This window comes from Photinus pyralis, unplaced genomic scaffold (assembly GCF_008802855.1).
Source record: "Photinus pyralis isolate 1611_PpyrPB1 unplaced genomic scaffold, Ppyr1.3 Ppyr1.4_LG5, whole genome shotgun sequence".
NCBI classification, from domain to species: Eukaryota; Metazoa; Arthropoda; class Insecta; order Coleoptera; family Lampyridae; genus Photinus; species Photinus pyralis.
In genome coordinates, this window is record NW_022170596.1 from 43,145,318 (window position 1) to 43,172,572 (window position 27,255).

Here is a 27,255-nt window from a genome sequence, read left to right on the forward strand (position 1 = left end):
TAGATCCGTTAAGAATATTTATTACCCAAAGTCTACCTTGTAGACATGTTCTTCATTTACACTGCTTTCGTTTGTGGATAAGGGGGAACCAGGCAACGCCCGTCTGTCCTGTTTGTGGACGAAGTGCCTTCTGAAATAATTTGATATTGGTGAAAATCTCCGCTGCTGCAAAACGACTTAAAGACATTAAACCCATTCGGTAATTTCCTAGTCAATTGGTGGACAGATTTTCGCGAATAAGTGTACTGCGTATGTTACCAGAATCTTTTATATTGTACTACATTATACAATTAGAATAATCCTTTAAAAATTAAAGCAAAGGAAAAGTAAAATACCTACTATTTGAAGGTGAGTTTTAAGCAACACATTGACTAATTGCCTATTCACCTTCTCCTAGGCTATCGCTCTACCAAGAGATATTATACACTACAGCAGAAAGTACAGATTTCATGCTATTGTAGCTCAAAAACCGTAGACAAAATGGAGCTGTCCTCCTGAAAAGGGACAAGCTTTCTTATGAAGCAAAGATTCATTAAAATGTGTAACATCCCCCTAAAAAATATCTGTTCGCGTCATAAAAAATCCTCACCAAGTCTTCGAACCAAATCTTTTATGAAATCTTGTTTGGCCGCTGCCTCATACATAAGTATATAATTAAAATATTAACCTTTGTCCGTACCCTTTGTCCCTCATTTTGTAACACATAATTGCGGGACAACCAAGGGAGAGTATTGTAACGTGATTTATAAATTCGGGTTCGATTTATATCAATATTTATTAAACAAAACTAAAACACTATAAAATCCGTACAATTTATATCGATTATTTATATCACACACTTCGAAATTTATATCAGCTTTTCGCGCTCTATGTTTCGTCCGTACTCGATCTCGTTCGATAGTAGACTAACTGCCGCGATGTTCGGTCCGCAACCATTTATACACGCAAGCAATGTAAGTCCCGAACATTCTCGAATACGCGTAGAAAATTCCAGAGCGCCAAAGGCGACGTCATGTCTGGAGCATTTCCGTTACAGTATATAATGTATGCTGCAGAAGAAATCCATCGCGTTCTAGTTTGCTTAAAAGTATTTCTACGCTCTATTCGTACTTTTAGTTGAGTACCTAGTTAAGTCTGAATATCCGTGAAGGCTAAATTGTGCCAAATTGATCCTTTGTCTACAAATTGCAACGTTAAACCGTTTAATCTCTATTAGCTATTGTATAACATTGAGGTGTGTTTTAAGGTCCAGTTTGCATTGGATTCCATGTTCGGGAAATCTTGAACATTCCCACAAGTTAGTTGAATATTGCAGTGTTCACATTGAGATGAGACAATGGATTGGAACATTAATGTTGGCTGGTCCTTTAAATATGTATCATTGCTTATGGGTTGAGCATGGAGGAGTTCAGGTACCTATAGAAATTACCGGGAACTAAGTCAAGGCAAAGTTACATCAGGAGTAATAGTAAACTTCAGTGAAAATCATCATTTGTTGAGAATCCAAGGTCTGGTGACTGGGAAGTGTTATAGATGTCATGAATTCGGCCATACTATGTCGAATTGTCCTGCGAAGAAGCTCGATAAAAAGAAAACTTACGGATAGACCATGTTTTTTTGCTGTATCGGCGCTGAAGTGTCCAGAAAAAGGATGGCTTTTTGATTCTAGCGCAATTTCGCACTCTTGGAGAATTTTCCAGTTTTGAAATTATGACAGCCAATAGCCCTACAATGGAAGGACAATTTTTTGAAAATGTCAGTTTGCCTGTGAACGTCATTAATCCGAACGAAAGTGTGAACTTACAGTATGTTCTCCATCTGCCGGAAATTCACACGAACTTACTTTCAATTCCAAAGATTGTGAGCAATGGAGATTCGGTTATCTCCAACAAGCAAGGATGCAGAGTTGTTAATCAGAACGATGAAGTGATTGCCAGTTGCAACAGGAAGTAATGTTGGATATTTGTTCAAGTTAGATAAACCGAATGGAATATGATATGTGTATCAATAGAGAAATCAAGAAGTTTGGCTGATATTTGGCACAAGCGTTTGGGACATTCTTGTAACAACAGTACACGAGTATAATATGGGTTGAACATCTTGTTAAGGGAATCGATCATGCTGCCTTGAATATTTCTATATGTTTATTGGGTAAGATTCCTCGTTTGCCATTTAGTAATGTTGGCTCAAGAGCAACAAAGGGGAAACAAGTACCATTTTTGGTGTACTCCAAAAATTCAAATTAATTCACGTAAATTCATATTAATTTATGCTAATTCAAATTTATTCACTTTAACTCAAATTATAGTTCACGGTAATTCGCGTTAATTTAAGTTAATTCACGTAAATCTAAATTAACTCACTCTAATTAAAATTAATTCACTTTAATTCCAATTAATTCGCGTTAATAACAATTCATTCGCGTTAATTCAAACTAATTCAATGTAATCCGTACAATTTCCGAGGGGGAAGCACATTGATACGCCATGAGCTGTGATGGAGTCACAAATTTGGGCCAAATAACATTGAGGAAATTTCATTACATTGGGAAATCGTTCCTAGGGTCGTTCACTACCTCATAAATCATAGATCGGTTTTGTTGACAGCTGTATCGTTTCGCTTCCCACTAGTTTAGTAACGTAACTGCCAAATGTCTAGTCAGTCCGTCAATTCCTGTTGGCGTAATTATGCCAAAAAAGTTCGAAATGGGTTCTAATAGTGTCAAAACCTAGATCATTTTCTCTTTCTGTAGTAGATATGACGATTGACGATGGTTAAATTAAACCAAAGATGCGCAATTAAAGAGTTATTATCATGCTTTAAAGAAAACGGGAAAATTTCGAACACTTCCGAAGAAAAACCGAATATTGCCGATATCGTTTTTATTTTTTTCTGATGTCTGATGTTGAACAGAGAGAAAACAAAATTAAAAAAACACTTTCTCATTGCTACTTTCTGAGCTCTAGAAGACAGCGTTAAGAGACGTTCACTAGAACGTTTTGTTTCGGAAAAATCATCGTCAACTTCATTTTTTTATATGGTTCGTAAAAAAAGTACATACTGTTTGAGAACCATTTTTTATTACGAATACAACGATGTACACAACAAAAAAAAACAAAAATTGGAAACTGTTGGTTTCAACGGGATGGCGCACTAGCGCACATCGCCCTAATAGTGCGAGAATACCTATATCGGGCGTATTTCCCATTTCCCCCGGAAATTCACGTTAATTCAAATTATTACACATTAATACAAATTATTTCACGTTAATTCGAATTATTTCACACTAATTCAAATTATTTCACGTTAAATCAAATTAATTCACACTAATTTAAATGATTCCATATTAATTCAAATGAATTCACGTTAATTCAAATGAATTCACGTTAATTCACATTAATTCTAACCAATTCACGTTAATTCTAATTAATTCAGAGGGGTGTACACCAAAAATTCAAAGTTGTTTCTCCCTAGTGTATACTTGAACTGCTTCACGCTGATGTTTGCGATCTCATGGAGGAAATTTTATGGAACGGTTCAAGGTATTTGGTTGTGATTATTGGCGACTTCTTCAGAAAAATTTTTGGGTATATCTTGAAATTCCGAACAAAATTTAACACTTATATGGCAGAAAAACCAACGGTTTGCAAAGTGAAAATTCTACGAGCAGAGAATGGTTCGGAGTTTTGTAACTGAAAACCCTGATTATAGTGGCATATTTAACAGAAATCTACACCATATACTCCTGAGGCCAATGGCTTGGTGGAAAGGATTAACAGAACCTTAATAGAAAAGATGCATGCTGATTCATTCCAATCTTGGGTAGAAGTATTGGGCCGAAGCTGTGAATTCTGCGTTATATTTGATGAATCGTTTACCATGTAAAGGATTGAAGAGAAAAACACTTAAAGAAGTTTGGTCGGGGCGGAAACCAAATCTGAAACATTCGAAAGCTTTTTGGAAGCAAAGAAGTTATCCATTCCAAAGGAAAACAGTCAGAAACTTGATCCAAAATGGAAAGAAATGATTTTCATACGATACTGGGGTGGTTCAAATTCGTGGCTCACCATTGGGACCTCCATAACGGTGAAAGATACATCAGTGTAGGTTAAATAAGGGCAAAGTTGTCCCTTTTTTTGACTAAAAAAACGCATTTGAAATTTTTTTTATCTTTAAAAATAGGTAACCGAGATATCACCGAGAAACTGAAAATGTATAAAATTTCGTTTTCATTGTTTGTAGCTTAAAGGGTCGGAAATTGACGGTTCCCATTAGTGCCTTCTATGGGCACTTTTTTACGAAAAATATGAATCTGTTCTCAGAATTTCCATAACATGCTAGATGTAGAAGTACTACTTTCTTACTTCCTATAGACGTCATATTGATTTTTTTCGGAATGAGATAGAGAACAAAAAATAAATAAATACAAGAAATCTTGCAAAATCCAAGTCCAAGGAGTTTTCATCTTCTACCCAATAAGAAATTAAGAAGATGAAGGAAATACCTGATCAAGAAGTAATTGGCTGTCTATTATACATGTAGCGCACTGCATAAATCAGCAGACTTGATATTTCGTACGCAAACGAAAAGAAAAAATTAACACTTTAAGTTAGAGTTCAAGAGGAATGATGAAGACATAAAAGCTTCCACTGGCGCTGATTGGACCAACGATTTGAATAATCGACACGGTCAACCACGGGTTACAATTTCATTTATCAAAATGGAAGTATCTGATGGAGTTCCAAGAGTCGGGCAACCGTAGCCCTATCAACTACCTACTGAGGATGAGTGTACCTATATAGGTATGTCAGTCTCCACCACTTGCCAAGAAATTGTTTGATTAAAGAAATTGTCATCGGAAATTTGTGAGGCAGAAGAAAAACCTTGGAATTTGTATTAGTCATTCACGAAATTGTTTTGGGTGTCGCAAAATGCAGTTCCAGTAGGGACGCTGTTTTGTTCTCATTAGTTTCAGTTGGTCAGATTATAGATGCTTCACTTCATGATTATTATTGTTCTTTTGGTAATAAACTTATTAATGACATTATAGATCTCCAGCTTCTAGAAGACAACTGCGCGTCATGCTTGTATGAGTATGGCCAATGCGCACTCAAAAAATGTACAAATTGATTTTGTTCTAAATAAAGTTCGGTGGGAAGAGGAGGTATTTGGCTCAATACGGCGCTGGCAACATTCGCTAATCCAATAATAGTTACAACGGTAAACATTGCGTCGTAGAAACATTTGCGTAATTTCCATTCACAATTTGTAGTGCTAGTGCTTTAGAATCTTTTTCGGGTGTTTTCTTCGTTTTTTCTGTTCAGTTGAACCTTTCGATATACCTAACACCAGGTACCTATTTTAACCACTCGAGCTGCTGATTTTGTTAAGTTCAACTGATCTGAGCAGTGAGCCTTGTGCCAAAACAATTGACGTTAGTTCAGTAGCATTCAAATCATTCAGAAAGCGAGTTGATTCAAAAGTTATTCTCTCACATACTCGATACTCTCGGTTCAAACTGAACTTATTCGACATCAATGTGAAGCTTGTTTTTTAAAAACCGAGTGATAGTGTGCAGTGGAAAATAAGTTCACTCATTGGAGATAATATTCAGGTATCGTTCCCGCGCTGAAATTCTGTGCCACCTAACGGAATAAAACGTAACTGCGCGAATTTTGTGGGCAGGCAAGATAAGATAATATATGAAATAATAAGGAAAACAATGTTTATTACGAAATAAGTGTCAGTTGTGGACTGACATTAGATGCAGTGCTTTGTGAGACTCTTTCTTAAATACATGCATCAAAGCTGTTTTATATAATATTCTTAAAATGCCAATTCCGTTGCAAACCATAACATTTGGAGCTATGGTCGTTGTAGCCGTAGGTACTGCAATTTATTATTATTTCGCAAATAATCCAAACAATATGCATTCACATGACGAATCCGTTTATGGGGAATTACCTCATCACGTTCCACCCGTATCTTCAGTCGACGACCGACGGCGGTACTGCCCAAAGTAATATTGCAATTTATTTCTTATTATATTTTTAGTTCTCGAAGGAAAACAAACGACAATCCAAGAGAGTGCTCGATTTGTTTAGATACTTTAAAAATATCCAAAACTCGAAGCCTATGTTGTGGACACATTTTTCATGACCGCTGCGTTAGTAAGTGGATTAGCAGCCAACAACCAAGACCTACCTGTCCTGTATGTCGACGAAGTGTACTCTAACAATATTTCATAAGAAATTACTAATCTATTATATGTATTCAATTTTCTAATATGTTTTGCTATAAATGATTGAAAAATTTTTGTATATTTATTCGAATGCACTTCAGATTTTTAAGTATGCGCACCTACAAACTGCAAAGGAGACCAAGTTTGGGATTAAAACTTTCCGGTCTAGCAAAGATAAAATCATATAATTTGCTAACAAATTCAATATTGATATGTTCAATATTGTTCATATCAAATCAAAATCGAGTTAAAAGTTCCACATTGGTTAGAAAATAACTAAAATTTGCACATCATGGCCGCGCCCATGCTAGGGCCATTTCTACCTCTATGCAACTGTTTGACCAGCAGTCCATCTTAATTTATAAGTTCGTGGGGTTGGGTCATTAAAGGCAAAAATAAGCGATATTTCTGAGACAGTGGCGAGCGATCCCACATAACCTTCGTCCATTTATTTACCGAGTGATATCATCGACATATATATAAATGGACTGTGCGTGCCAATGCTAAACGCGGATATTGCAGGTGAGAGAGAAAGGAAATCTAAGAGGCAAGCTCTATCGATTTTCTGTTTGTCAGTTATGACTTTTGGTCGCATTCAATCGACATCGTTGTGATAATGGGTTGCCTAAAAAGGCTCCAATTAATTAATATGGCAGCCAGATCTTTGTTTGTTTTAAGAAGTTATTTTGGCTGCATAAAATTAGGTGCCCTTCAGCAGAGATTTGGTCATTTAAAAGTAGACATAGGGAAAAACAATACACGTCAATCACTATGTCCACTTCTTAATAAATAGCACTGTATATTATGGTCACTAATCTGCGCCCCTGCGTCATTAATTTGTGAATTAAATTCAAACAAGTATAAAAAATATATAGAAATGACAATCATTCACAAATCCATGACGCTTTGTTGTTTTCTTTATTTGAAATGTTTCTTAAAATTCCAAAAAGAAAAATGTATTTTGCGGATGATTAATAGTACTGCTCATCGTGATTACACTACTGTCCATTTTCACGTAATTTTTACAAAACTAATTTCTCGTAATTTGTTTGACTGACATTAATGTTTGACAACTGAATTTATCACGATCCGAGATCTTGATTTTTGCTGCACACATGTTTCCAAGGCAACCCTACAATGTGAGCTGAAGAATAATGACAAACTGGGTATACGACAGTTGAATAATAGACAACTTTCTCAATTAAAAACGCATCAGTATTCTACCTATTATTTAATGAGTAGAAAAATTCTTTTTTTTGTATGTATATTGTCCTGTAACATAAATTTAAAACGTGATTTATTTTAATGTTTATTTATATGAAATTGCAAGTAAGGTACACACGTAAAACGAGTGCATGCTTTAAATACGGAAATTTAATCAGAATAAATTACATTGCAAGACTTAATTTTGAAGATCGTAGTTCACCGAGTACCAATGGAAATAGGCGGGAGAAAAAAGTGGCCGCCAAGAAAAAAACCAGCCAGCAAATTAATGTTAAACGTATAGCACAATTTTATTGATTGTTTGTATTAGGACAATTGTCAAGTAAGTTTATGAAGTGTCCAACCTTAGGCATCATTGAAATTCCTAAGAAATCAATATTTGACACACATAACATAAAAATAACAAACATTATAATAATAAATTCACATGGTTTGAATATTGTGTGGCCAGTCCAAATATCCCACACATCACACAGAGTTGTCTTTAGTTGCTTTATAATAGTATAGTCGCCCAAACAAAGGGAACTCGTTAGTCGTTGGTGACAAAAGCGTACTCGTTTAACTGATGTTGGTGTACAAAATTCGCTACACTGCTCACCTCTTAAAACTGTTGCAGCTCGCAACACTGACAACGGTTGTCCCTTTCTTCCATTTTCGAAAAGTCATAAGTATCTGCTTTTATATTCCTTATCGCCGGGGTCTAATCCTTTCTCAAGTTGATGGCGCCTTGATATCGTTCTAGAAAGTTCGCTACAGTCCTTTTAATATACTTTAGCATTGTTGTCAGTTAATTACTGTTAGTACATAAAAAAGATGCTGTCGCAGTTACTACCAAATACCTTGAGATTAAGATTATTACCATAATAATAAAACTGCATTGCTGTAAGATTCAATAATTCGGGTTATCTGTAGAAAACGTACTAAATAACGTAAAATAACGTCAAGGAGTTATGTTTGACGTTTCTGATACATAACAGAGCTGATTGTTTCGTGCGGTCTGAATGATACAGAAAATGTTGAGACACTCTGTATAAATGTTCATAAGCTGTAGAAATATGGAAGAATGAATTATGTCAACAGATTTGTAACATTTAAAAATTAATAAATCACTGAAATGCTCTCGTCAATTTTTACCCAACAAACAAATTACAAATAAGTCAATAGAAAAGTCTGACAAGAATTTTGTATAAGATGCGATAGTTATATTTCTTTAAATTAATTATTATAATTCAAAATTCATATAGTACCACAATTTGATGTAAGTGGCAGCACCACTTTGGGTGTGAAAAACCTTACGATCATACATACTCCCGTAGATAGCGCTTAATATAGTTAATACATGTGTTAAAAGTGAGCCAACATTACTGACAGAGAAACCTTATTTTTTGTCTCACAATTTTTAGTATACTTGCGCACTAGCTGCTATAATCAGCTGTGGAATGCTTTGAATTGATGCATAGGCGTAGAAGATGTTTTTTCCAAGGGTAAAAGAATTGGCAAGTAAACTAGTAATTATTTTAAATTTCGGTGAAATTTTACGTGCTTTAACTATTACAAGAAATGTATAGAGTAAAAATAGGAATGTGTACATTTTCGTACTAATTCGAAATTTATGCACAACCAATTTAAAATGGCGGAATTATTCACTTTAATTCGTGCTTTTTTTTCTCCATAAACACTATGCACGATTCTTGAATAAAATACACCATTTACAGACATACTTTCAGAAAAGTTACAAATATGGGTGGGTACTTGGGTATTAGTGGACTCAATACACTCCAGGAGTATTTGGTTCTGCATCAATGATTTGAGAATAAAGCTTAGGAGTGTTTTGTCCAAAACACAGCAACATGAAACAGATGTGCAAAATTAGTATCAAATTTGTCTTGATTCAGAAGTCGATGCCGTAGTGTCAAGTATTCCTGGCCATGATATTAATGCTGCGTTCGGATACTCAACTCTGAGTGCACTGTGTAACTCCACACGCACAAAATCATTTGGGAACAACCAAAACATGCTGTGCATAGAGTTAACACAGTGCTCTCCGAGTTCAGTATCCGAACGCAGCATAACTAGACTGTAGTATTAGGTATGATGCAACAAGAAGTGAAATATTACATCAGATAAAAATAAACATACAGAATTCTTTATTCGTTTTTAAACAATGTTAAATGATTATAAAATTTTCTAATCCTATTCTCCCTCTCTGATGCCAGTTTTGCAAAATAATGTAACCTAATATTAATGTAAGTTTGAATGATAACATCAATCAATTGATTCCTATGATTATTTAGAACAGTTTGATTTAACATATGTTGCTGCATTGCAAAAGAACTAAAAATATTACTATCAACTAAAAATTTGGTTTGGCAAGCTAAATACAATTTTATATTATTCTTTACAAATATACATGCCTCAGTTTGACGACAAACACGCTCACAAAGTAAACAGAGACGATGAACGTCTTTTGATGCCTTCGTAAGGCCTCCCCTATCCTTTATGTTTATTAGTAGTGAAGAAGAGTCTTTTGATACAATGTCATTCAAGCATATTTCACAGTCTAAACCTTTTCTCACTTTTCTTACCACAAATCCGGACATATAACCCACTACGTCATTAATGTATGGATTTAGACCAAAACTATCATGATAGGCATGATCTAAAGTTATATCGTCGTGATCAATTTCTAGCGTGCTTGTATCAATTAAATAGTCTACGGGTTCTCTAACATGCGCGGATGTTACATGCAAAATAGTGACCGATTGATAATCTATACAATTTCCAAATTGTGATCCCCATACTTCATGCCGCACTAGCATGCGCTTATAGATACGTAAGAACTGTAGCGCAGTGGGGTTGTTGCTGTTACCACCATAGCTTCTAACAGCAGAAAAAAATACCTCTAAATGGTCTTGACTTAATTTATAAGATAATAAATATGTCATTGAGGTTTTTTGTATTAATGTTTTATAAATGTCTATAAGATTAGTTAAACATATGATTATTCCCAAAAATCCTGTCTTCCTAGTAGAATTAATAAGTAACATATTATCGCTAGTCTTCAATTGAGCTATATACTTAATACAACCATTTATGTACTGAATATAAGCTTCACAAGTTGTTTGAGACATACATTGGTTAAACTCTTTTTTCGAAAATTTATTTCTACTGTTTAATAAATCAAACGCATTATTGATAATTTCGCAAAAATATGCAGTGCTTTCCGCACCTTGAAACTCGGGCAATTTTATTTGCTTTTCACAATATAATAATGCACTTGCTACACTTGAACTTAATGTTTGTGCAGCAAGTTTCACATTCATTTTTTCATTTTTAAAATTGATATGTCTGTTACTTAATTTATTTGCTGCATGAAGTCCTTCTCTCTCTTGGTAATTTTGCAATTTGCTTAAAAAGTCCCACTTGATTAAATTACCGGCCGGATCTTGTATTGTATTTTTGTCACAAAATGTATTTCTAATTAATTTTAACATGTGGCACGCGTCCCACATAACATAAATCTTTTCCTTTGTAGTGGGATGATATATGTACGGTTTAAATGTCTGTCCATATTTAAAACAAGCCCCTAACTCTGTGCACATAGCAATATTTACAGCTGCACCATCAAATGTCAATGAATATATTTTTACATTGCTTTCATGACACAGTTTCAAACAATGTTGAATTAAATTTGAACGCTGTTGTGCATCTAACGAGCTTATTAAAAAATAACCCACTGGTATCTTCCAATTACTGTTTAATGCCACTAACATCAAAACTAATACATTTCTTGCTTCTGGAAGATAATCATCCTCATTACAATAATTTGTACCAATATCCACAAACCCATGAAATTGTTTCCCATCCCATTCAACTTTTTGCATAATCGCCATTTCATCTACCACTAAATTACATATGACATTATTATTTTTACTATGTAATTGCAAAACATCAAAGGCTTCTTTAGTAAATCCTGGTTTGGCATCTACTACTGTGTACCACTTCCGCAACGTTGCAGGGTGTGGCAGTACATTTTGAAATGTTTTCCGTACATAATTATAAGCTTTGGAGGAATAAAACTGTAAAGTTAAGGCAAAAGCACGGAGACTAGGAGAGTATTTTTTTGTTGTCGGATTTTGTAACTTCCTTGTCACAATTTGCTGCAACGCATCAGATGACAAATTCTATAAGAAGTTTTGTTATTTTGTTTGTAAAAGTAATAGGTAGCACTATACCATAAGTAGATCTTGAGTATTATTTGTAATTAACTTCTTGTTTCTTAAATGAATCAGCAAACTATTCATATTAGTGACTTTTAACTGGAGCCGCTTATTTTTTTGCTTCAGTGCTTTAATTTCTAGCCGTTGATTTTTAATTGTGGTAACAGCAGAGAACCAAAAACGTTTCCTGCGTCTTGGCGACTCCAAATCTTCTACACGAACGTCACCTATGTATCTTGCATTGTAAATTCTTCTTCTCTTAGTGGGAATTGGGTATAGACATCTGCAATGGAATGTAATAGATATAGAGCTTCTAATAATCAGTTCTTTACTTGCCTTTGGTCACTAGTTGATGTAGATGTGCCTCAATATCACATGCACGATCTTTATCATTAGTTTCAACAGACCATTTGGAATGAGCTTATCACAAACGTAAACCCAAAATATGGTGGACATCTATAATCACGGTTTTAGTTGTATCAATCCCAAATGGCTACAAGTGTTGATCGGGCTAACTCGTCGAGCCGATCCGGTGGACACTCCACCTTACAACGACTACAAAAATTGATAAAGCTGCTTAAATGTACAAAATAGACATGTAGCTCCACTAAATTTACTTACGATGTGGAAGGTGCTTTAGTCACACTTATTATATTGCTTGTGTCAATATTTTCATTACTTTGAGTGGATGCAGAGGATTGGATTACATTTGCGTTGCTGCTGAAGATGAAGGATTTTCCCAATTGAAATGATTTAGATCTGAAATAATGACCTTTTTAAAAGACACTTAGTTACCGTAGTCAACTTACGATTTCACGATTCTTGTCATATTTTGTGATGGTACAGCGGTCGATTTTAATAAGCGACTACCTGTAGTGTTGTACACTTGAAAATCTTCAATGGTAAAATGTTTAGAGCACAATTTAGCCTGTTTCGGAATAGTACCAGGTAGTTTACATGCTTGCAGCCACAGTGAACGAGAATCTTGGTTCTTTGGAAATCTAATCACATTAAAAAGCTTTTATTTATGAAAAGATAAGTATAATTATATTGGAATATTTAGTTAAGTAATACAAAGATTAATATGCCTGTGCTATTTTTAGGTTATAAATAATTTACTCACCCATGAAACGAAATAGAGCTTCCTTTTACGTAAGGTTCGTTACACAATGCGCAAATCATTATAAAACGATTATGAATATGTAAAAATCCAATACGTACGACACAAATAACATAAAGAAAATTAATATCTATTAATGCACGTCACTGATTAAGTTGTCAGAAACACGACAGGTGGGTGATTTATGCGCAAGTACGTTGAAAATTGTGAAAAAGAAATTGTCTATCTTTGTCACAAATGATGGCACAAAATTTTGAGCGTTTGCTTCATCTAGGGAGTATGTATGATCGAAGGTAGGTAAACTACTGATTCACAGCGCCGCGCCGGAATAACAGTAATAATTTCAACTGTTACCGTTGTCTTTAACCAAATGGGACGTTCCCTTATTCTATTCCTGGAATAGGGTTTCTTGCATATTGTAATTAAAGATTGGTTGACGTCACGCAGAAAACTCTACAAGCCGCATGCGTATAAATAACAACCGCGAAAGTGGGTAATGTTTGTACAGATCTGCAAGAGGGGAACATTCATATTTTGACAACGTAAAAGCATGTGGAGCTTTAATGTTTTGTTTATCTTATATAAATCTTTAATTCCTCTATATCGATAACAAATCAGAAGGGCATTGTATAGTGATTTCAATCAATAAAACTCCACGGTTATTTTCAAGTGAAAATGTACGGCACACGCATGTTTTCAAGATGGCAATGGTTACGATCACCCGTTGACCAAACGGTTTTTTTGTAAAACACTAATGCGTGGGAATGTAAATTTACAACGGAATACATCTGGTGAAAATCGAAACGACAATTACGATCTTATGGCATTATTGGTTTTTACGCAAACACAGTTAATGTCAACATATGATGGAACGTTTAAATGCCAACAACCAACGTTCAACACAACTATATACCAGCGGAATATTCCGGATTAACGAAAGGAACGTCTACGAGGAGTACGATGGAACGACATTTTGACGTAAATGTCCTCATCCAATAAAATCCATTGACGGCTATAAATCAACTCCATCTTTCGCCTGCTCAGCAGATCCACTCCACGCAATACCCTAAGCACTAAGCAGTACCTTCCTATAACCCAGTGGCGGCTCGTCAGGTGAGGCAAGTGAGGCTGAGCCTCACTTCCAAATTTGTCAGTTTAGCTACATTATACATCAAGCACTCGCAAAATAATAAATTATTACAAGAATTCTTAAAATTCTTTACAATACCTTGTAAATTACTGAAATATGTGTAAATTAAGTCAACGTTAAGCTCAAATTTCAGAGCTTAATATGTTTCATTCTTAGCGTGTGCTGCAGTGTTAAATCTCCTGATCATACTTTACGCGCTCATGAAGCTCGAATAATCGAGCCTCTTGATTTGAGTGAACATGGTCGTGTATACTCGGGCGTTCCTAACGCATGTTTCGGAGATTTGGCGAGTTTGAATTAATGATTTACGTCTTTTCGAGAATAGCACTACTTGCGAATTGCGATTGCCGTTAGTTTACGTGTACACTTTACAGGCATATTGCTTTGCATTCTGTATTTTATTTCCATTCAGTTCAGGGCATTCACATTCAGTCCGCAGAGCATTCGACTTTTAGTTTACGCTTACTGAAAATCTTATATTCTTATTCCATTCAATTATTCAAATTATGAATCCTCAACATGATGTTGTAATGTCTCTATTGGAAACTCCGTTTACGCGACGTAGCGAAACGGAAAAGCGAGAAATTTTAAAATTCCACCCTACTCCAAAAATAGAAATTGTTTCTGAAGATCGGAACCCAAAAGAAAAACGTACATATTCCAGAACATTTCAGTTATCTTGGTACGAATCACATAAATGGTTAAGTGGTAGTGTTTATAAAAGTAAATTGTTTTGCTGGCCGTGCCTCTTATTGGGAAATGTAAAAAGCGTTTGGAATAGAGACGGATATAGTGATTTAAAAAACTTTTCTCGAAGTGTCAAACTACTTATTTAAGGAACACTATGTCTCAAGAACGCCTTTGCGGATTAGCTTTACTATCAATTGAAAAATGTTTGTTGACCAGTTTAAGTGCAACTCCTCAATTCTATGACGATATTATTAATATGTTTGCGTGTATGAAAGAGCGTAGAATAGAATTATTATACAAAAACTGAAATAGTGTGAGAGTTGAGAGTTATCTTTGTTTATTTTTTCAGTGTGAAAATTACCTTTATTCATTTATTCTGTTATTTAAAATATAAATATATTATATTTTAAAATATATTTATTTTATCTACTTACTCTGGATAAATTATTTTTATAAACGATTTAAGAGAGAGATAATAATAGAAATATCGAATAATCTCTTTTCAATTATTTTTAAAATGGGGATGTGTGGTGAGCCTCACCTACTTCATGTCCCACGAGCCGCCACTGCTATAACCAAATTATATATAATTCTATACAACCTCGCAGCATGTCCCATGATTTTCAGGCGCCTTTAAGGTTTTCAACGCAGTTAAAAAGACGGGAGGGTATTTCAGGATCACTTTACCCATTTAACACAACAATATTGTAGAGAAAGAAGTACGAGATGAAGAGAAACATCGTTTAAAAAGTTAACAGTAGTCTTTAATAATTGAAATGTTTAAATATAAGATTTTTGACACGTTTTTTTTTATAAAATAATTTCTAAATATATTAAAAATTATAGCGCTACAGTTTAACAGCTATTGACAATATTTTATTGCATTGCAATTTGCTAGTTAGAATTCCCATAGAATCAGTACAGATAACATAATTAGCTATTGCACACATTTCCCTACGGCAAGAGTACCTACTTTTCCAGGCCATTAGGCATTAACTTTATATGCACTATACAATGAAAGCCTGTTTCGCAAACTATGCGAATATCCCATCCAATATTAGGAAAGAAATTGTTTCCACGAAAAAGGAACTAAACGGTTCTGTATCTTATATGGTATAATTTTGGCATAAATGCGCCAAGTAATTCGAAATTAAGAGAAGTATATGTATGTGTAGGTATTGACTAGGTAAGTATATCGTCTACTTATATTCTAAAAAAATATTCATGCACATGATGAGAATTATGAACATCAAATGTAACAAATAAATTAAGAGTGCACAATCTACAATATTTTACTGTATGAAGTGTATTACTTATATGAGCCGATATTTAAAATTATTTGGTCAGAAATTCCTTACACAGAAAATGAAATGTATGCTGCCTACATTTGTCATAAACTTCATCAAGTAGTATTACAATACTTGCACCAAAATACATGGTTTTTGGCGTAACAACTAAGTAATCGTATTCTCCTTAAATAAGCGTACAATTTTCACATTAAAAATTATCGACGTCGTTTCCAAGAGAAAAGTACAAACGTCTGGTAATTATTAATGGGAACGTCTCGAACAATTCTTGTAAAAATAGGGAAAAATTCATTTTTTTTTTAATTCGATGTTAATTTACAAAGGACTTGAGTTATTATTTATAAAATATTGAGCTATGCATTGTTTCGATTTAATTAGAAATTGGTTTATATCGTCGGAGTTTGAGAAGAGTTCTGCCGGTAATGGTTTTAAGCAATGTACCAATTTCTTCCGCACTAAGGTTTTCCACATCTTGTCCGTTTATTGAGATGAGCAGATCACCTTTCGTTATCTTACCGTCGATGTCAGCAACTCCTCCACTTAACTAAAAAATAATTAAATGAAAGTTATATACATGATGAGAATTTCTACAGTAATGAAAAATACGAAAAAATGGCACAAAACTATATCTACAGTTCCGTTAAAGTACACATAATCATGCGCTCTGATGTATGATAATAGTACAATGAGAATTAAAGCATACACAAACAAGAATCGCATCGTGAAGAATCGCATATACGATTTTCAGTAGGGGAATTTTTTGCCACTCGGCTCGTATTTGGGAACCAGACTTTTTACCTGGCTCATATTCAATAGCACTGATCTTTGAACTCATAAAAATCGATTGGCGAAAGTATGACTTCACTGTCTCTTTTCGTTCTTGAGTTAGACGAGGAACAGACGGACAATTAACCATCACACAAATTCCCCTAATAAAAATCCGACGTGGTACTAATGGAATTGAATGCTAATGATATATGATGTATGGGCCTGAATGGGGTTTCACAACAGAGGGCACAAATTCTTGTGGAAATGACATGGGCGATGATATATTAGGGAACTGTCATTATAATGTAAATTAGTTAAATAGAGCCTGTGGCATTGTGGCAACTCTGCTGGAGGCTTTGCATTCTGTGAGATACGCTTCCTCCTCGGATACTTGGAGACGAGGTTTCGGGATCTAAGAAGTACGCATCCAACGGTACTACCTCCAATGGAACATATGTTCTACTTGTAATTCGAAATGAGCGTTTTAATTTTTAAAAGAAGAAAATCGCCAGAATACCGCAACTCGTGTAATTTTCTGAAAAAATTCAAGCAATTCCTGGATCTATACCTTACGTTTCTTGAAACTAATAACCTCTCACTTTCAACAATTTCTTCTCCAAGGGCGAAGAAGTGATAAAACGCGTATCGAACATTTTTTTACGACGGCCACCACACTTTCTTCTATATCTATATCTCTATCTGCTGCGGTTGTTGAGCTATGATTTTTTTGCAACAGTCCAACAAATTTGTAGGTAAGTAACTGTATAGTAGTAACATTATAAATATGTTTGGGTGGCCATGTTATTCCAAACAGAATAGGTATAGAATCTAGACATTTTAAGGAATAGAGAACAGATTACACTATATATAAATTGCACAATGACCCATAATATTCTAGGAAGGAAAGGCCTTTCCAAACCAAATATGTCACTTACCCTAATTTTATGGGTTGTAGGTAGGCCTAACGCTAAGGTATGAAGACATCAGTGAGGAAGTTGCATTTCAATATCACCTTCGAACACAAAATTGATCTATTCCAACGTTTTTAAAAAATTTGCTCTTAACTACTTATCTGAAAATAGCATTTGCATTTCAATACTTCACCCGGTATACGTAAATTGTAAACAGATAATTGTTTTTGGGGCCAGAAATAAGATCGACGAGTGAAAAGGAAGGCGAGTTTGAATCTAAGCGATTCAAAAACCTCGACATGACCCGTTTCGGGCGTTCAGTGTTCGCTACCTACAGTCCTTCTTTACGAGGTCTCGAGTATAAACCACCAATCGTGTAATCCTCTTTCCTAAGCCTGCCAAACACCGACATGGCACAGTGACCGCTCTTTGGATGGACCAACGTGCACGTATCTTGGCCGATAGTACTCTTGTTCTATTTGTTACCGTTCGAGAAATGCGAGCGTTTAAAGTTGAACGAGTGTTTAACATACAGGGTGCCCATTATGTATGGAATATAGTATATATCGGTAAATATCGACTGTATACAAAATTTTAACATTTTATTTCCCATAATAAGGCAGGATTCCATTGTTTTTATTTCAGAAAACAAATGAATAACGAAAAACAATTGAATTTTTTAAATAGAGATGCACACTTTCATTAGGCGCATTTGATAGAGATTTTTAGCGTATTTTCCTCAAAGTGAAAAATCGCTATTGGCTGCATTTTGATGTCCGCCCGTCTGTCCGTCACACGTACTCCTAAACCACCGAACCGATTTTGGAGATATAGGACCCTTTTGAAAGGATTCCGTGCATACCCATATTTTTTGTTTTGCGCATGCGCAGTGTCAAAAATGTGGTTTAACGCATGTGCGATGTTAACTTTTTTATTTATGAAGATATTTAAATGAAACTTTATATCTAAACACTACGAATATAAGTAAAATTAACGACATTCAAAATTACTGTTAACGCATGCTCTATATTTTATTTGTGAAGCTATTCAATGAAATTTCTAATGTAGACAATGCGCAATGCTATTTACGAAAGCATTTATAAAAAGTTTTATTTTAATTTTATTTTATTTTGCCTTTATTTTTGAGTGGGCGGGGTTTTAGCCAAGGCTGCCATATGTAGAATAAAAGTTAAACTAATGCCCATTTCAAAATTTGTATGTATTTGTATACGCTCCACTATTTTTCATTAAACTGTATAGACTTCGACGATAGGCGGCTCATTTGAAAGAGAATGGGGTAAGGAACTCGTGCCTACCGGTATTTTTTCCTGGTCCTGGCATTTGTTACGAAACTGATTTGATTTCTTTTTAAATTTTGTTTGAATTTATTAGCCTGCGTTATTAATACTAGCATTAATATTATTAGGAAATATTATCGTCAATTATGTTTGCATAATGGCTTTTTAAATTGTTTTCTCTTTTCAATGACATAACACGTTAGCACCCGTATAGAAAAAATTATTTTTTATTTCAAGCTTTTTGTGATAGGTTATGACACTGCCTCGCAGTTAATGATGTTTTGAATATTCATTGCGATGAAAACCATTGTACTGCTAATTTCGTTTTGTCTTTAAGGTTTAATAAGAAACGTACGCGTTCATTTGTTTTATATTGATGTAGGGTATCTGGGTTAATGTTATTGATCTAATTATGATAATTTTTTTTTATGGGTACTAACATGTTATATCATAGAAAAGAGAAAAAAATCTTTATCAAATGAGTCTAATGAAAAGGTGCATTGCCATTTAAAAAATTTAATTGTTTTTCGTTACTCATTTATTTCTAACAACTGAATGTTGGCTTATTATGGGAAATAAAATGTTAAACAACTTTCAAACGTTATATACATTCGATATTTACCGAGATATACGGAGTGTCAATTTTAAAACTTGCAGTCAGCCGTATTTTCCAAACTAAAGAAGATCTGAAAAGCACGCAAAACCGTTTCGGGGGTATGAAGAGGGAACCAGAATGGCGTTATGAGTGACAACCCCCCACCCCCCCCTCTTCAAAAATCCTAAATGGCAACCTCGTACTTGTACTTGTGACACATCGTTGGAAAGCTACTGAAAAATGCTTTCCAGTGGTACCAATAGTCAATATTCATTAAAGACAATTGCTTTCTTTTTTTTATTGATAACAAATTCCGTTTCTTCGAATTTAGCGACCAAATCTTGGCTTAATTCTTTTTTTTTTGTTAATTATTAAATTTTTGTTAAATTGTCTTAATGAATATTTGACTTTATGGGTACCACTGGAAAGCATTTTCAGTAGCTTTCCAACGATGTGTCACAAGTATGGGGTTACCATTTAGGATTTTTGAAGAAGGGGGCGCTGGGGGGTTAAGAGAGGATGGGGGGTTGTCACTCATAACGTCATTCTCATTCCCCCTCGATACCCCCGAAACTGTTTTTCGCGATTTTCAATATCTTCTTTAGTTTGGAAAATAGGCCGACTGCAACTTTTAAAATTAACACCCTGTATACTATAATTCCATACATAATGGGCACCCTGTATGATCCATAACCATTTGACCATGTTACCTCGATTGAAATTTTGCCCCCTTCCTCCATAGATAGAGTTATATGTACCCCACAGGAAAGATCTATCCCATTGTGCCAACAGAAATTAATGTAAAAATGCAAAACAATGTCGACGAGGGTTGTGATTTTGAATTTTTTGAAATTATGATGCCTGAGTAATCTGAAAAAAGTATACAATTGACTCTTTCGCGGCGCACATTTTCTGAGCTACGGCAACTTTACCTTCACACTACACGAAAACTCCTTTTCATTTGCTGCTCTTTTTTAATGTTTCGCGCGAAGAAACCACCCCTTTGTGTAAATCCCTATATGAACGGACTGGGTGCTAAAATGTAGAATTATACTCTATTTACTTTCGTCCCCCGCTGTGATTTTGATTTGTGAATGTTTAAAATATAGGAAGAGCACCGGAAAATAATAATATTCGACGAGCGCCCCCTTCTCCTTCTCTCGGTTCCGTAGAGGTATAAGGATCCCTCTAGTCCTAATAATTTATCTAAAAGTCTAAAAATGTGTGCTTGCTCATTTCTATCTAAAATCGACTGCAGAACTTCGAACAAATGCAAGATCGCGTGTTTAATCATAGATTAAACAGATGCACCATAACAATAAATAAGTAATAAATTGTAGTTAGATTTTAGACTGAAACAATGTGTTAAAAGTTAGGATAGTATTATTATACAATGTGAGTAGGGTAGATGCAAGTAACGTTAAAACACTGTCAATAAATCATTCTTTGAATGAAAGCCATTTTGTTCAATTACTCTACGAGGGTGTGAGGAACAGTCTGCAATTGGCATGAGTGACGGCGTGCCTCTCACAATCCCCAAAACCTTCTCACTCTTCTACCGAAATTGAACATCGGGTAAAGTGGAATCAAACTTCCCGTAATAATCCTGTTTTATATCCAGAGAATCATCAATCTTTAATTATTTTATCAGATTTCTTTAGCATTTAAAACTTAGGTGTTGTCAATTTGAGCTTTTGAAAAAGAACCAAAAATTGTAATAATACCTACCTACATCCAAAATGTTCAATGTTTTCCCTCATTTTTGTATAGTTTATGTTAATAATTAAGTTATTGTTTTAGTTTAAAAGTTTCTATTCATAAACTTAAATATGAAATGGTACTTACAATTTCGGACACGTAGGCACCCTTTCCGGAAGCTTTACCAATTACACTTAATCCCAAACCTTTACCCGGCTTTCTAGCTAAATCTGCTTCTATTGTAACACATTCAGCAGACTTTGGTCTTAAAATAACTAATTTTATCTGAAATCACATTAATTATGGTAAGAAATATGGCATTTATCATTTACCTTTGGCAGTATTTGGCGTAGAGTTTGAAGCGCTGTTTCATTTGTAGCATCCTTCAGGCAAGTACCGTTGACTTCTAATATTTGATCACCCGCTTGTATGCGACCGTCTTTATCGGCTGCACCACCAGGTAATATTTCTAATACGATAATTTTATCCTAAAACAAACAATATTTAGCGTGCCCATAAAACAACCAACGAGAGGTTTTCCAAAAGTGTCCACCAAAGTATTTACCGAAATAAGCGTGTCTTTGCCACCAACCAGGAAGAGACCCATAGCGTGATTGTTTGATTTCACTTCAATCGTAGTTTCTTTCCCTGGTGTTATGCTGCATGTTGTCGGATCTTCTAATATGGACAAACAGGATCTTCAATTTTCACACTCTAAGTCTTAAATAATTTTGTTCGTACATATATTATACCACTACGCTAAAACGACATACGATACTGTAGTACGGTGCCTTTCAATGGCATTTTTAACGGGAGGCCTTGAATGTGGTTATTTTTTTCCGAATTATATTTAGGGTAGCTCAGTTTTAAGTGTTTCAGCCCCAGTTGCACCAACAAAATTAAGCCTTGCTTAAAGTTAAGTCGAACTTAAAATCCACGGCAACGATTATTAAAGACGTTGCTATGGTATTTAAGTTATGTATGCTTAACTTTAAGGGATACTTATTGTTGACAGTGCAATTGGCCCTAAAGTGTATTAGGAAGTATACGGGGTGTTTCCATGAAAAGACTGGTTACTCCAAAATTTTGGGCGGTCCATATCTATTGTGAGTCATTGGCAAATGATGAAAAGTTATCAGCGCCAGTCTGACGAGCGGTAACAATCATGTCTTTTACGTAACCAAAGCAGCTAATCAAAATTACCTAGTCACTAACTGATCTGAACATCTGGTGGGTTTTGATAGATGCCCTTTATACGCACTTGATTGGAGTAAGGAAATGAAGACGATTGGCGCTTCAACTTGTTCTTTTCTGTGAAATTGTCTTATGGAATGTGTGGTTTTGGCGTGTGCATCAATTAAAAACCTAGCCGCTGGCGGCGCCGGTGCGATTTAATTTCACGCAAAATTATTCGAGTCCACTTAATAGGTATCGGACTTTGAGGGGTTGTAAAATTAGCTTGAAAGTAGGGGAAAGAAAATTAATTTTGTCCATTCTATTTTCCTGGAAAATTTCATGATTCGTTGAATCACCACGTGCAAGCCTGATATACGTGTTAGTTGCGATCCGCAACTAAGAATTTTGTAACTGACGACTGACTTAAGTCAGCCACCGGTAATTTATCGCAGGATGGATGGTGTTCTGTTATTCAAATTCGCGTTGAACCACCAGCGCAGTTAAGTCAACCCCCTGTAATTTATCACAGGGCTCTTATAAACTAAAGTTTGACCTTTATATTTCAGTGATAATTTGCGAATTAGAAACTATTACGATAAATACGAACGACAGTGGAAATTTTTTTGAAACATGTGAGGTTAAGCTGAAGACCGACCTGAAAACTAGAAGAATGAACATTTCTGAAGCACTGGCATTTACCGTCGGATCATCTAATGTTGAGAAATCAAAAGAGCTATCCATTATACTAGTGTAACAGGAGGTCACTTTGCCATTTCAAAGATTTGGTTTTAAATTTGTATTTTGTTCAACAAAGGAAAATTTACACATTAACCGCTTCATAGCGACCGTGATCGAAGATATGTTTGGAAGTAAAAGCGATAACCAACCGCGAATTTTCAAGATAATATTTTTTTAGACCGGATTGTAAGGGGGTTTTCGATATACGAAGTTAGATTTTCAAAGACATGATATTTGTGTGAGAATGTTATTTTCGCATAATTGCGCGCAAATTTTGCGAGCGGTTACGTACTATCATCTTGCGCTTTTCTCGTGTGTAAAAATCAAGTAGCGATAAAGTGTTAACAGTCTTATTTTTAGTGAAAAAATTTTAAACATGAACGTGATTTCTCAATCGCGTCGTTAGGACGCGGTAATTGAAACAGATTAGTGACAGAGTGAGTTCCCTGCAAGCTTCATTTTATCTTAAAGCGGAAGTTAGCCTAATTCGTAGCAAGGTACGAGTGGTAAAATATACGCGAAGGGACATTTTCGAGTCGAAGAGCCTCTTTTCAAATAAACAACGGAATCAAATACACTCACTGTGATAAATAAAGAAGTTTTTTTCCCGATCGCTAACAGTAATGGCCAAACTTCCGCAATGTAAGGTCAAAAACATGGACAAATTAAATTTAATTGTAATATTAAAAATTTTTGCCAGTGTCATTGAGATGCGAGCGACTTCCGAGATAGGGAGCGTATCAATGTTGAACTTAAACGTTTCGCCTACTTTCGTAAGGGCATTCATCAGGATAACAAAAAATTGTTTGATGTTGTACGTCTAACAGTGGAGCCCATTCAGTGATTTACGTGAATTTAGTGAACCTTTACAGTAAATACTCTAAAGTCGATTGTTGTTAATTAAAATAATCAATCATAGACATTAGCGAAGGTTACTGACTAGCGTCAGGAGACGAACTTAATTAACGTGAGCTCGGTGGCGTGTTCCCTAAGTGAATGAGATTTAAGTGGATTATCGGCAATGGGGCAACCCCAGGAGGAATGAGGATTCAGTATAAAATTGCACGATCATTATTGAGCACGCAAGACAAGAAAAATAATATAAGTACCTTATGTAATTTGGATTTACCTGGAACAATGGGTTCCGCTAACGATGAAGGTGGCCGTACAACGTCTAAAACACAATAATTAATAACCCCTCATGTTGTACCTAGTACATACCTATTGGTGGAATTGGAGTTGTAGCTCTAGGTGTGGACGAAATCTTTGCACCCGCTGAGTTCGGTATTATCTCTGATCGGTCGTCTATTGTAACCCTTTTTTGATCATTTGAAGCAAGCTTTCTTATTGGATTTGATAATACTAATGTAACAACCCCTTCAGCACGTTTTAAAGTGTTGGCCGCCTGGCAACAAAATGCATTATAAAATACTTTCAGTTTCATGTCAGAAATTGATGCATTCGGTGAGATTGAGGGAAAGCGAATGACACAACTCAAAAGTTACCTAATCAACTTACAGTGTCATAGTTAGCTCCTAGAAGTACTTCCTTATTCACTGCTAATATCATCTCCCCCACTTCCAATCCAGCCTGTACAACGTCAATGAATTAAAGTTGAATTTTTAAGATAATAAATGTATACCTTATCGGCGATACTGTCGTCCAGGATGTCGGATATGAAAATTCCCTGACCCATCTCCGAATGTTTTCCTTCAATTATCATTATACCCAAGCTATGGTTTCCCTGTGAACACAAAATACGTTACACCAAGATTTGGCTGATTACGTAGGTTTAAGTTTTGAAAACCGCACGCCTCTTCCGTAATTAGTCAATCTTTACGTTTTCAATACTATATTTAACTGTAGGTACTAATATAGGTAATGATTAATAAATTTCATTTTAAAGCAAGGTATTTTGATGACGTCAATTGCAATTCCTCATTTCTAAAATTGCAGTGTTTTCTACATGCATAGATTTCGAATGCAATTTTTTGCATAAACGTGGAAGATAAGAATACAATTTTGAATGAGAAATTCATGCGCCGGACGTATACAGGGATGAAAAATACGGTCCAATTATAGGTTAATCACTTCCGGTTAAACCAAACATCGATGCAACTTTCATTTTTCAAATGCAACGCCTATGTTTTTTTATGATCTTTGAAAGGAGCAATCAACATAAAATATGCATATGGTTGATATACAAAAAATGGAGGTTTAGAAAATATGAAATCTAACATGCCGTGTGCTGTCCAGATGCATGGTGTATGCATGTTGTGTTACACGGCGCAAAGGTCAATCTTCAAAAGGGAACACTGAACAAGTTGATGTAGGTCTTTCCTGTGTAATACAACAGATACCGCGCATCCTGACAGCACACGGTATGATAGATTTAATAGGTTCTCTAAATATTGAATTACGAATTTCTCTATTTTGGAAGTGAAGTGACTATTTCTTATCGCTCGGTATGCATGGTATGCCAAAGTCGTGGGAAATTAAACTCTTCTCGCGAGGATAAAAAACCGTATGTCACACTTGATAAATAAATAGTTATTAACCTTTTATGTATTATTTATTAAGTATTTATTATTTATTAAGTATTATTTATTATTTATTATTTACTAGCAGTCCCAGCGAACCACGTATGATGGCTACATGGACATTGCCTCATTTCCATATAATATGCCATTACAGTGTGCACATTTTAAATTCATTGGGGTTTTGTGAGTTAAGAGATGCCGTTTCAGGACATGGTGGTGGCGTATTGCAAAATCAGTAAATCACACTGTGTAGATTTTAAATATATGAAATATACCTATTTAATAACTGCTTTGTACTGGTACCACTTTACTAGCATGTAGGAAAGCTACAGCGGGCTATGCGCAGATGACTAAATTAGAGCCCGCAAGAGGTGCCAACTGGCTCCGTGGCGCACTAACAGACTAATTAATAGAAGATGAATAGTGGAGATGCGTGATCTTTCGTATGGTACAGAGTTCCTGGTATAATCACACTGTGCACATTTTAAATCCGTTGAAGTCGTTTCAGAATATGTTGAAGATTTGTTGCAAAATTACAATGTGTACATTTAAATATGCATTACTTTTATAATAATTTTATTTATATTTTTTTCATGTTTTTTTTTCTATATTTTAATAGTTATTCTACTATTCGGGTCGGACATCAATCCAACAAATCAAATATCATAAAAATCGATCCAGCCGTTCTTGTGTTGTAAGTGGTGTAACCGGGTGTAACATACACGACTTTGTTTTATATATAAAGATTATCCTTATCATTTATACGTATTAGGTATATATTATATCAGTGTAAAGGTAAACCAATATTAAGAAGACGGTCGTAGCTCTTTTTTCGATTTACAACGGTCGATGACGTGGGTTCGAACCCAAGCGCGCTTTTATTTTCTATAATAAGAGGGAGTACCCAAAAGTTTCCAGAAAAGTTTTTTTTGAAACGTGTATTAAACTTGTAGAGAATTCCTTCCATTTCCTTCAAAGTACTCTCCGTTAGCGGCAATACACTTGTCGAAACATTTGTTAAACTCATCTACGTTGATGTCTGCAAGCGCCTCCGTCGTTTTCCCCTTCACCTCCTCCACGTGGGCGAAATACTTTCCCTTGAGGTTCTTCTTCATTCGTGGCAATAACTCGCGGGCTACCACATTCCCTTTGTTGGTACCCACTTCCAACCTCCCGTTCACCCGCAATTCGCGTTTGAAGATTTGACTCCACCATCAGTTAGATCTTGTCGGAGGCTACCACATTTCTTTTTTCGGTGCATACTTATATTACACCCACATTTTGGTGGATTTCGCTAAAAACCTTCCACAAGATAGTACTTATGGGCCACTTCTCATTGCTCGAGCTTCTATTGGCGACACGAGAAAGAGAGACAGCGATTCGAGATTTACGAAACGTTAAACCGCGTGACAAAATTCGCAACGGAAGGTAAAAGGCGCCCGAAGTTGACTACCTCTCGAAGACGCGCGCGCGCGCCTCGCAAAAGGTCGATAATTTCTCCCCTAGGACAAAAAACAAAATTCCGCCACGCAGGAGTTATGCGCGTTTACAACATCTTTCCGACGATACCAATTTGAAA

The 27,255-nt window shown here is 35.3% G+C and overlaps 2 protein-coding genes and 1 long non-coding RNA gene across 5 annotated transcripts; 1 reads left to right on the forward strand and 2 right to left on the reverse strand.

Annotated features, from left to right (window-relative positions):
- Window positions 1–5,213: 5,213 nt before the first annotated feature.
- LOC116171507 lies at window positions 5,214–6,314 on the forward strand. The gene is made up of 2 exons (XR_004145460.1): window positions 5,214–6,007; window positions 6,055–6,314. It is a non-coding gene; the product is annotated as an uncharacterized LOC116171507 (long non-coding RNA).
- Window positions 6,315–12,022: 5,708 nt separating this feature from the next.
- On the reverse strand, window positions 12,023–13,094 carry LOC116171320. 3 transcript variants are annotated; one of them, XM_031488094.1, is made up of 5 exons: window positions 12,809–13,094; window positions 12,631–12,686; window positions 12,495–12,579; window positions 12,307–12,444; window positions 12,023–12,258 (listed from the first exon to the last, which is right to left on the reverse strand). In XM_031488094.1, exons 1-5 carry the CDS (start codon window positions 12,865–12,867, stop codon window positions 12,165–12,167), a joined length of 432 nt encoding a protein of 143 aa, XP_031343954.1. In that variant the 5' UTR covers window positions 12,868–13,094; the 3' UTR covers window positions 12,023–12,164. The 3 variants fall into 3 exon arrangements, with proteins under 3 accessions (XP_031343954.1, XP_031343953.1, XP_031343952.1); XM_031488093.1 differs by having other exon boundaries at window positions 12,023–12,240; window positions 12,495–12,686; XM_031488092.1 differs by having other exon boundaries at window positions 12,495–12,686.
- A 2,293-nt stretch (window positions 13,095–15,387) lies between these two features.
- On the reverse strand, window positions 15,388–24,955 carry LOC116171650 (multiple PDZ domain protein-like). Its single transcript, XM_031488615.1, has 8 exons — window positions 24,779–24,955; window positions 24,655–24,726; window positions 24,358–24,541; window positions 24,266–24,310; window positions 21,788–21,900; window positions 21,555–21,710; window positions 21,370–21,507; window positions 15,388–16,496 (listed from the first exon to the last, which is right to left on the reverse strand). The coding sequence occupies exons 1-8, from the start codon at window positions 24,857–24,859 to the stop codon at window positions 16,323–16,325; spliced, it is 963 nt and encodes a 320-aa protein (XP_031344475.1). The 5' UTR covers window positions 24,860–24,955; the 3' UTR covers window positions 15,388–16,322.
- Between the last annotated feature and the right edge of the window lie 2,300 nt (window positions 24,956–27,255).

Bases quoted from the DNA above. Each gene is read 5' to 3' on its own strand.
- LOC116171320 (XM_031488092.1), bottom strand. From the start codon at position 12,867: ATGATTTGCGCATTGTGTAACGAACCTTACGTAAAAGGAAGCTCTATT. The intron at 12,687-12,808 runs GTGAGTAAATTA...TAATGTGATTAG, and splicing joins AGCTCTATTTCGTTTCATGG to ATTTCCAAAGAACCAAGATT. The intron at 12,259-12,306 runs GTAAGTAAATTT...ACATTTAAGCAG, and splicing joins ACTAAAGCACCTTCCACATC to CTTTATCAATTTTTGTAGTC.
- LOC116171650 (XM_031488615.1), bottom strand. From the start codon at position 24,859: ATGATAATTGAAGGAAAACATTCGGAGATGGGTCAGGGAATTTTCATA. The intron at 24,727-24,778 runs GTATACATTTAT...GACGTTGTACAG, and splicing joins ACGACAGTATCGCCGATAAG to GCTGGATTGGAAGTGGGGGA. The intron at 21,508-21,554 runs GTAAATGATAAA...ATGTGATTTCAG, and splicing joins TACGCCAAATACTGCCAAAG to ATAAAATTAGTTATTTTAAG.